A 10,154-nucleotide genomic window follows, 5' to 3' on the forward strand; every position below is an offset into this window, starting at 1 on the left:
TTCATATAAAATATAATTCATTTCAATTCGATTCGATTACCAATCTTCGCAAAAATAATTTGCAAATTCACCAGGGTAAATTCCGTTGTCCAGATGTAGAAAATGTTTAAAGTCCCATTATGTCTCAGTAATGCTTTTATTTTTATTTCTCAAAAGCTTTTTATTTTTGGCGTCCTTTTATAGTTTCCAAAAAAGTTACTCATTAGTCAATTACCCGAACCCATCTTTTGCTTCTGTTGTGTGTGTGTGTGTGTGTATTTGCGTTTATTTATATTCGCCACCGGATGCCCGTATGGGTATGGGCGAGTCCTTCAGAAGAGTATTAGTCATTTTTTGGAGAATAGTGCAATTACAGATACAGAAAGATGCCCCAATTCCATAAACTTCTCCTGGTTCTTTAGTGTGCCAAGTGTTTAAGCACCCATACACGGGATCTCGATTTAAAGTCTCATCCGAAAGACTGATTAGTAATTTCAGATGGCCAGCACGGGAATCGAACACACGATGTCGAGATTACAAGTCTTGCGCTCTAACAGATTGAGCTATGCGAGTTGTTGCCTTTTGGCACAGATATATATATATATACAACGGATAGGAAGCTCAGAAAATAGACGATAGTCAGATTCAGACCCACAATCCTTTGCGCGCTTCGGTGATCCCCGCTAGTCTCCGATTTTCGACCTCTCGTTAAACTTCGGCGATATCCGTGAATTATTGTTAACATTGCTGACTTGGAGAAATATTTTTGTGAAACAAATGTGTATTGTCCGTTTTAGAATGAATAACTTTTGCTTCTTATCAGTACTCTGAGAAGAAAATTTTTCGTCTTTTTTGCCGATGTACCTCCGGGAATTCAATATGGCGGTAGTTTGGCTATTTTTACTCAGGATGCATCAAATCTCGGAAAATCCCGCGACATATGATAACTTGCGTAAACACAATTCCGTCACAGTTTCTTCTCCATCTATATTTAGCTCCATGTTTTGGTAATTAGTACAGCTTTACTGATTTAATATTTCGTATGGAAGTCAAAATACTACTTTGTTTACATTTTGCTACTTTTAAGACGAATTTTTTCCCAACACCCCAGGTATAATATATTTTCCTTTTTTTCCCTACAATTAAGGGTTTTCGCCTTTTTAATTTTTTTTATTTTTTTCCTGGGGGTTTTAAAAGGGCAGGTTTTAACTGCATTAAAAAATTGGGGTTTCCCGGTTTCCCTGAATTAGCTTTTTTGGGCTTATCTTTTTTTGCCCTAGAATGAGGCGTTTTAAACGGGAACAAAATTGCGCCAAATTTTGGATTGAAAAAAGGGTCCATTTCTTTCCCCCTTTTTTGCTGACAGAAGAAATTTTTTTCAACCGGGATCGGGAGTTCTTTTATACCCGGGTGTAATAGAGGGACCTTTTTTTTACATTAGTTAATTAGTGAAATAAAACCCGCTAATGATGAATTCATATCATCTCTAGTCTGAGACGTCATTAAATTTTTCTTCTCAGAGTACTGATCGGATTTAATTATGTCTGATTCCCATGTGTTGAAAAAATCCAAGTTTGCCTTTAATGTATCTATTCGGTTATCTGAAGTTGATGATATTGGCCGATTCTTGTCCGTAAATATTTCTACAATTTCAGATGTCTGCTCTAGTAAGGAGACGGACGAAGATAAACTTTGGGGATCACTGAGAGTTGACTGATACCGTTTCATAAGATACAGCATGTCTTTGTCTAGCACATGAAGTGCGAGGTGATTCCGCATTTTAGAAGCGGGCGTTAGGTTAATATGTTCGTCTGTTAAACGACGATGGATGGAAAATCCATTTTGGAAATTGAATTGGAAGCATTCCATCCAATGTTCCCAAATTATCGGATGGTCATTTAATACCAAATATCTACCTCCGTGCTGGCTGTTTTCGGTACGGCTACTTTCTAAATTATTCCTTACTTTTTTAAGACAGTGCATAATGTCTTGTATAAAGCACATAGAATGCGTATAGTCAAATACATCAGGAAACATGAAGTTCTTCTCTCTTGGGTTAGCCATGAGCATGTTCATAAATGAGCGATTGGTGGATGCCCCATCTAACATGACATAGTCAACAGTAAAACCATGCTCATCCACCTTGTCAACACATTGCCAGAAGGTCGTGTACAGCTCGTGAGCTTTAGCAGTGCTTGAACCAAAATAAACCACTGGCCATCTGTGAAGGAGAAGTGGATGAAATTATAAAATATTCATACATGTTAAAGCTAAATGCGTCCCTGGACGAAAATAATGCAAACTATTTATAAACGTGATGGTTCATCGCAATTTAAATTTAATAAATGTATAAGAATAAGAACTTTTTCTCATCGAAGAAGTAATTTAAAAACTATTATAGTTATTCAACAAATATTATTTGATAAGGGAAAGTCATTATAAGATAAATGTTCAACACGAATTACAATTACTCCGTAGTTCAGTGGTAAGAGTCGCTTACTTATAATCAAGTGACCAGTATGGCGTGGGTTAGGTACCCATGAAATATTTTGGTAGTTTTGCCAACACGATTGGACCTGAACGCTGATTTGACTGTCGAGGAACATTGGCTAGGAAGCTGACAGACTACTGAAAATCACATAAATATAAGAAATTATTTACCTAAAGCCTGTGTATCCATGAAAGATGAATTGTAATGCATGGGTTGCCATTTCAACCTTTTTCTGTCCGTCTGTTATAACTTTTATAGAATTGTTTGTTCTGCCCATGTCAACCATGCCAACTATGTCCCATTTGTCGCCCTTTTTAGTGATTACCAAATCATCTTGCACCGTCATTTCGTCTATCAAAATTCCTCCACGGTGACCAAAAGAGGAGATATTTCTTCGACTTGCCTCAGCCTTCATCCAATCTAAATTACATTCATTAAAATCAGGTTTCTGTTTTACAATGTTTTTGTAGTACCTAAGTAATCTCTGTGATGGTAAAACCAACAAACCAGAACCTTTCAGATCGTTGTATGCTCGAGGAGATCTTAGGAACAGCCCCAGACATATTCTAATCACTCTAGGGTCCCATCTACGCCTATGAATTTCTAATTGACTGTCACAGTTTCTTAACTGTGATTCTAACAATAAACGGAACTGAGCAGCCTCACCGTCTTTTAAGATATTTTCTAAAATATGTTTCATGTCTGTATGTGATTCTTTATTTAGTTCCAACGATAGATTTACGTCACTTTCCATATCGGTGTCAGTTTTATTTGATTTCGAGTTAGTATTCAAACTAAGCGTGTTTGTAGTGTCTGAGAGTGGTATTCTAGCCCTCTTGGTTGACGGTTCATGTATATCTTCTATCTTATTTCCAGCAGATATGTTATTGCTCTCATCAGTATTAATCTCACTTATACGTCTGCTATACTGATTGAAAGAGTCTGTGCAAGTTTTACAAGTTCTAGAATTACCAGAAAATGGCAATAGCATCTTACAAGACTTCGACCTGGCGATTTCAAATGATGTCTGGTCGTGTATTTCAGAAAACGTTTCTTTAATAAATGTTTTCGGTAGATTCTGCTGGGATGTTATTCCATTACATACACGCACACTATGTATTGCATGTAGCAAACCGTCAACATTTTGTTGATTTTTTGGTAGGGGAAAACCTAACTTAAAAAATTGCCCATCTAAGCAAATTTCAGTATCTGCACTCTTTAATGAAAATTTACATGTCATAAACTTGTCATTTCTTTTAGTAATTAGAGGACATTCAGCTGTTAGTACGCTTGAATCGCTCTCCGGTAACACTTTCACAAATGGTGGAAAGATTATTTTGTCAGAAATGATTTTTCTTAAGCCAATATTTTCATATACAATAAATCTTTCTCCATTGTCACGTACTAATTTAGGCTCAACTTTGAATAGACGTGAAATAGTTTTTCCAATGACTTCTTTCGATGGTTGTGGGTTTAAAAACTTGCATCTTTCAAACAACTCATTTATGCTGATTCTTGACCCCTTGGACTCTTCAAAGTTAACACTTAACCTATTAAAAATGAAGGATATAAAATGATATAAGTTCATTTATAATATACCGTAGCTAATAAATAAATTAAAGATTTTTTTGCCGAGTAACGTTTTAAATATTTATTTTTATGATCACAGGTGAAATAACAAACGATCTTTCACGGAATTGAACGCATTTTCTGTTTCTTTTATGCTTTTATGGATAATTATAACGTCATGCTATTATCACTGTTATTTTCACGGCTGTTATTTCACAGTAAATGTTTACTAAAAAGCATAAAAGAAATAGAGGATATTTGTTTAGTTCAGTGTAAGATCGGAATATATTTGACCCAATGAGCACTAAACTAAACAAATTTTCTTTTTATTATATGCAAAAAAAACGTTTTCAAAAATTTAAAAATAAATGAATGAAAAAAAGGGGCCAAATAATAATACAAAAGTGATAAATTTTCGACGTCACGTCATTAAGGGTTTTTTAAACCCCCGAAAAGGGGCACGCTGGCAAATTTTACCGAAAAAACGTAAAGGGGCTTAAAATTTAAAACAGTGAAATTTTTCAAAATGGAATTTCAAATGTTTCAAACAAATGAAATTACCCGTTTTTTAATTTAAATTTATAATTTATAAAAAACCCCCAAAAACATGTAAAAAAATGCAATTTTAAAATTTAAAGAGAATTAAACCTAAAAATGGGAATTTAAAGTGCGCCCCAAAATTTTAAAAAAACGTGACATCTTTTCGACGTTACGGTCATAAAAGTTGGTTTTCCAAATAACTGTGCATTTCCCGGGGATTTTTCTGGGAAAAACATACGGGGCTTTAGAATCACATTATACCCAAAGCGTAGGAGTGTAATATAGCCATTTAATGAAAACGGCATTACACTAGTGTAATAACACTTTGACGTGACATTTGCGCTATATAGATATATCCGTAGCGTTAAAGCGCACTAAGATTATTAAAAATTACTTATTTCAACAGTTTACTGTTATTATTTTATATATTTGATAAAAAATAATATTATATTCGTGTAGATTCAATACTAAATTTATTGAACTCGTTGAATAAAACAATATTATGCTCGCCAGAGGATCGCAGAATATGATTTTATTCAACTCGTTATAAACTACACAAATTGATAATTTCACTGTTTGAAATAGTTAATTATCAGTTATATATTTCACTAAAAAATTAAAATTTTAAACCACCAAAAGCATGTAATAAAAATTATTCTATAATGTTCTTTGTTGTATTCATAATATCCTTCAAATTCATGTTTACTTGCAGAGATATAATACGTCAACTTTCTCAGACGAAAAAAGTTGCTGTTACAGCCACAACAGGAATGGCAAGCCTACAATTGGGCTTCCAGGCTACAACTCTTCACCACTGGGCCGGTATCGGAGATGGGCGTTACTCTTGTGATGATCTGAAGGACCTTCTGGATAACGATGACAAGTTTGTCTCTGCAAGATCCAGAATTGCATCAGCTCAATGCTTAATAATTGACGAGATTAGCATGCTTTCGCGGAGAACGTTTGAGATGTTGGAATTTGTTTGCCGGCACGTTAAACAGAATAATCTTTGTTTTGGTGGTTTACAGGTAATGTCTAAGATATTGTTAAAGAAAAGTTCTGAACGATAATGAAACCTAATGTACGATGTATTGTGGAATTACTCCAAATAGGCAAAGAAATATAATAACAGTAAACACGAGCACCGCTAGGCTGAGCATTATATGCCCGAGAATTAAAAATGTCCTTAATTCTTTCGGGCGTATAAATTAACCTGTAAGCATCTAAAAATATTAATCTGTTCTATGATTTTAAATTAAATTCGATCACAATTATAAAATCAATTAATCCAGTATGGGATTTATATTTTTTATTTATATCCAGCTCCAGGGCTCATTCAGAAAAAATATCGTTGTCATTACAGGTGATTGGATGTGGCGATTTTAAGCAGCTGCCACCCGTCCCAAACAAGTTCCTAAATGATGAAGGGGAGTACTGCTTCTCCAGCCCAATATTTGATATTGCTTTTCCTCACCATGTACATCTCACTAAGGTATGTAGCTTGTGCACGAAACCAACAAGTTGTATATTGTAATTAACCAACATAATCTGAATCTCGAAAAGTTTATATATACAATTATGTATGTTTGTACTTTACCAATATAACGAATGTGTCCCAGTGGTTTCCAAAAGGCAAGACATTACACAAATATGTTATATACAAGTTTATGACAGGTCACTACCAATACAAAAACAATTTTTATAAGGCGTATCGTGATAAATCGTTTTCAATATACAGGACCGAAATATCAATTGTCCGTATTGTCCATACATCTTGTCCCATAAATAACATATGGACAAGTTAAAAAAATGTTTCATAAAAACGGACAAGTAAGTCAGAAAGAGATTTTGCCGGCCCTGTCAATATGTCGCTGGAAAAACTCCATTTAAAATGAATTTCAATACCTTGTTGACGAAATGGTCAAAATAGTATGTAGTATTTTTTGCCTTGCAACCTCGGGATCGTGGGTTCGAATCCTACTACGGGTAACGACCATGCTTCCTCATATGACATCAGTACTGGTTGGTTCCAGGAAGCGGACTTGAGCGTGATTTAGATAATTTGTGAGAGCTTGCTTCACAATCGAGCTAAAATAAATAAGTTTTTTACTGGCCGTTTTTACAAACATGCATACCAAATTTGTTTTAACAGGTAGTAAGACAACATGAGGAAGACCTGGCCAAAGCTGTAGAAGAATTATGTGACGGCTCGCCTTCAAGTGCAACAATTGACCTGCTAAGGAATTTAAATAAAGCCACAGATACTGTTGACCAACAAAAAACAATGCTTTTCGGTACAAATTTTGACGCCCGGTACATGAATGTGCAAATGCTGGATGAATTACAGGGAGATAGCCAAGTTTTTAAAGCAGTCGACGAAGGTATATTTTAAACCTTTCAGTTTCATGAATAGATAGAATAGATATTTTTCCTACAATTCACTTTTTCTATTGCGATTTTTATGTTTGCATTGCACTTAAATAACAAAACGAGAACCAAAATTCGTAAAAAGTCAAGAGTAATGTAGACTTAAATTGCAGTAACTTTGTTATTAAAGGGACTCCACTGAGGTTTTTTTGACATGATTGGACTGAAAATATCTTTTCCAGATAAATGTACCATTTGATGTTGGTTTAGACCACAATTTTTTGCGCAAAATTTCAGATCATTTGCGCACTTCGTTTTACCAGAATAATTATTCAAATTGTAAGAAATGACCCAAAATGTAAAAGCGTTTAAATGCTTTTCAATCAAATTGGGTTAAGGAATGCCAAAAAATACGATTTTCAATTTATTTCAAAGTATATTTCTTAACTATCTTTGCATATATTTCTGTTTAAAGTGTCCCAGCTCAATTATGTAAGAAATTCAAATGTTATGTCTTTAGGCATTTAAACCTCAGTGGAGTCCCTTTAATGGACAGATTTGATTAATACTTGAACAAAAAAACAATTAAAGACAAAAACCCACCCTTTATGAAAATTTTTGTTTATGGGGAACCCTTGGGATTAATGTGACGAAATCGGGCCCCACTAAGTATTAAAAATTTTCCCCCCCCTTTTTTTTAAAGATGTTAAAATTAAAAAAAATGACCATCAAAAATTTTAAAAAAGGGTTTTTTAAATTACCCTTTGGGCATGGTTTTCCCCAAACATTTTAATTAAATTTTGTTTATACAGGAAAAAAAAATTATTGATTCGTTTTATCAGTCCCCAAAACGCTTAACTCAAGGAAAGGGGCCCCCTGTCAAATTTTTATCAAAAATTTTTGCCCGGTGGTTTTTTCAACGGGGGAGAGGAACCGTTCAAGACTGTCAGAAGGTAAACCACCGATTATCAACATAAATGGAAACCTGCATGAAATGAAAGCGGAACGATTTGAAATATACGATGCAAATCAGAAAAAAATATTAGCATCTCGGACACAAGTACCACTTATTTTAGCATTTGCGATGACTGTACATCGAGCCCAGGGACAAACAATCGAAAATTTAGAAGTCGATTGCTCTACTTTTTTTGCACCAGGGCAGCTCGGAGTGGCAATAGGCAGAGCCGTGAGTAAAAGTGGACTGTGCGTAAGAAATTTTAATAAAGATGCTGCATTTTTGAAGCACCCAACTTGTGTTTATGACTTCTATAAAAAAACGTTTAAGTCTATAGAAACCGATACAGGTTGTTGCTCTGGAAATTTAGATAATTTAGATGATATCATTGACTATCCTGTAGACATGGTGGAAGATAGTGTAAATACCACGGAAACGGAAGTGACAGAGGATGACGCAGTACAACTTCCTCGCTTAAAATGTCCCTTTAATGTAAACGAATTTGTTACTGAAAACTGTTCAAGTAAATTTGTACAACTTTTAACACCAGAGTTCGTTTCTAGTGAGAAGTTTAAATCTCACTTAGAATATCTTTATTTTAGAGTAAATGAATGCGTACAAGACGATACTAGCACAAACACTGATTGGATGCGGTCTTACAAAAGTTTGAACACTTTTTTGGTTACTGAGGAACATCTAAAAAGTATATGTTATTTATTCGATGTCAAGCCTATTTCTAAAATTCAGAACAAAATGTCATCTAAACTTTCAATGTGGATAATGGACAAGCTGATAGAAGTAAAAGTTTCAGCAACACTCTCAAAACCAATGAAAACATCAGATCTATCTACTTCTGTTCTAGAAACCTCAGTCTCTCAATCTAGCACATCGGATACATCAACGTCTATGTCTAAAACATCATCTTCAAACGATCAACACTTAACAGAAGCTGGATTGTCAAAACTACGTTACATTGCTGGGGTTTGTGTACACAAAATAAGACACAGGTTAAAGGAAACTGTTGACAGAAATCTCGGTAAGCAAAGTAAAAAAAGTAAACTTGCAACAAGATTAAGCTATAAAAAGAGGAAAATGCTGGAACTGTTTTCTGTGTCCGAAGATCAAGTTGATCCAAATGACCCGACTATGTTAGAAATAGAATACAAACAAAATAAAACTCGAGGTCTTACAATTGTAAATGATACAGTGTTTGATTTTTTTATCAAACTTCACAATGCCTTACAAGCTTTAATGTCTGTAGAAACTATGCATAAAAACTTAGAAGACATTCATAATATTTGCAGGAACTCTATAGATAACAATACTGACCTTCTGTCTTGTTGGATAAGTTTATTCTGTTTGGAATATGAAGAGAATTTCGAAGACGAAATTGTACTTGATTTAATGACGGACTTATATAAAGACGTCACTGAACACTTCCTACCGCTCTCTTTTGTTGATAGTTTGAAAAAATTCAAAGCTTCCATACCAAGGAAAAAACGACAGGCTCTACGAACAAAAATTCAAGCTTTGGGAGAGAGAAGTGGTAAAAAAAGACAAGCAACTGGTCAATCTTGTGTAAAAAATAAGTCAATGAGAAAGAAGACAAATAGTAAAAAAGATAAACAAGTGCAGGACTCCGATCTGTTGACAGAAGATGAGCCAGTGTATGTTTGCCCTGTGTGTGACAATATTTGTGAGGAGGAACCTTTAGATCAAGAGGGCGAGAGTATAGGGTGCGATAAGTGTAACTTATGGTTCCACTACGGATGTGTAAACTTGACTGGAAATGAACAGTTTTTAAAAGAAAGTAACAGTAACTGGTATTGCCAACCGTGTTCTCAAATGGGGAGGAGTAAGGGGAAAGGGAAGGGGAAAGGGAAATCGTCAAGAAAATAATTAAATAAAAAGAATTGAAATAATTGTAAAATGTTTTCCTTGCTTGCTGACATGATAAAAATGTTCTAGTAAACTTGGTAGTGTCATATATCACCATATATTTTGTTATATTAACTTCAATATATCAAATATCCATATAACATGTTAAAAAAATCCAAGTAAGTATACAACAAGTTCATTCCAGTCCAATATGCCAATACATTGTTCATCAATATTTTGCCGGAATGATTATACATTGAGTATGCATGTTCAAACTTCATCGATACAGTCATGCTAGTATTGCATTGCAATCTCTATAGTTGGCATGATGCCAGGACCTAAATTTTAACTTGTATGTATATACAAGTATGTATC

At 34.4% G+C, this 10,154-nt stretch overlaps 1 protein-coding gene across 1 annotated transcript; it reads left to right on the top strand.

Annotated features, from left to right (window-relative positions):
- The first annotated feature begins 5,277 nt into the window (after window positions 1-5,277).
- Window positions 5,278-9,878, top strand: LOC132744122 (uncharacterized). Its single transcript, XM_060732739.1, has 4 exons — window positions 5,278-5,607; window positions 5,943-6,071; window positions 6,732-6,960; window positions 7,789-9,878. Exons 1-4 carry the CDS (start codon window positions 5,278-5,280, stop codon window positions 9,798-9,800), a joined length of 2,700 nt encoding a protein of 899 aa, XP_060588722.1. The 3' UTR covers window positions 9,801-9,878.
- The last annotated feature ends 276 nt before the right edge of the window (window positions 9,879-10,154 follow it).

This window comes from Ruditapes philippinarum, unplaced genomic scaffold, assembly GCF_026571515.1.
Source record: "Ruditapes philippinarum isolate M1 unplaced genomic scaffold, ASM2657151v2 ctg492_1_1_1_1, whole genome shotgun sequence".
In the NCBI taxonomy this organism is placed as follows: Eukaryota; Metazoa; Mollusca; class Bivalvia; order Venerida; family Veneridae; genus Ruditapes; species Ruditapes philippinarum.

Coding starts and splice junctions, on each gene's coding strand:
- LOC132744122 (XM_060732739.1), top strand. CDS start 5,278: ATGTTTACTTGCAGAGATATAATACGTCAACTTTCTCAGACGAAAAAA. Junction 5,608..5,942: donor TTTGTTTTGGTGGTTTACAG/GTAATGTCTAAG, acceptor TTGTCATTACAG/GTGATTGGATGTGGCGATTT. Junction 6,961..7,788: donor TTTTAAAGCAGTCGACGAAG/GTATATTTTAAA, acceptor TCGTTTTATCAG/TCCCCAAAACGCTTAACTCA.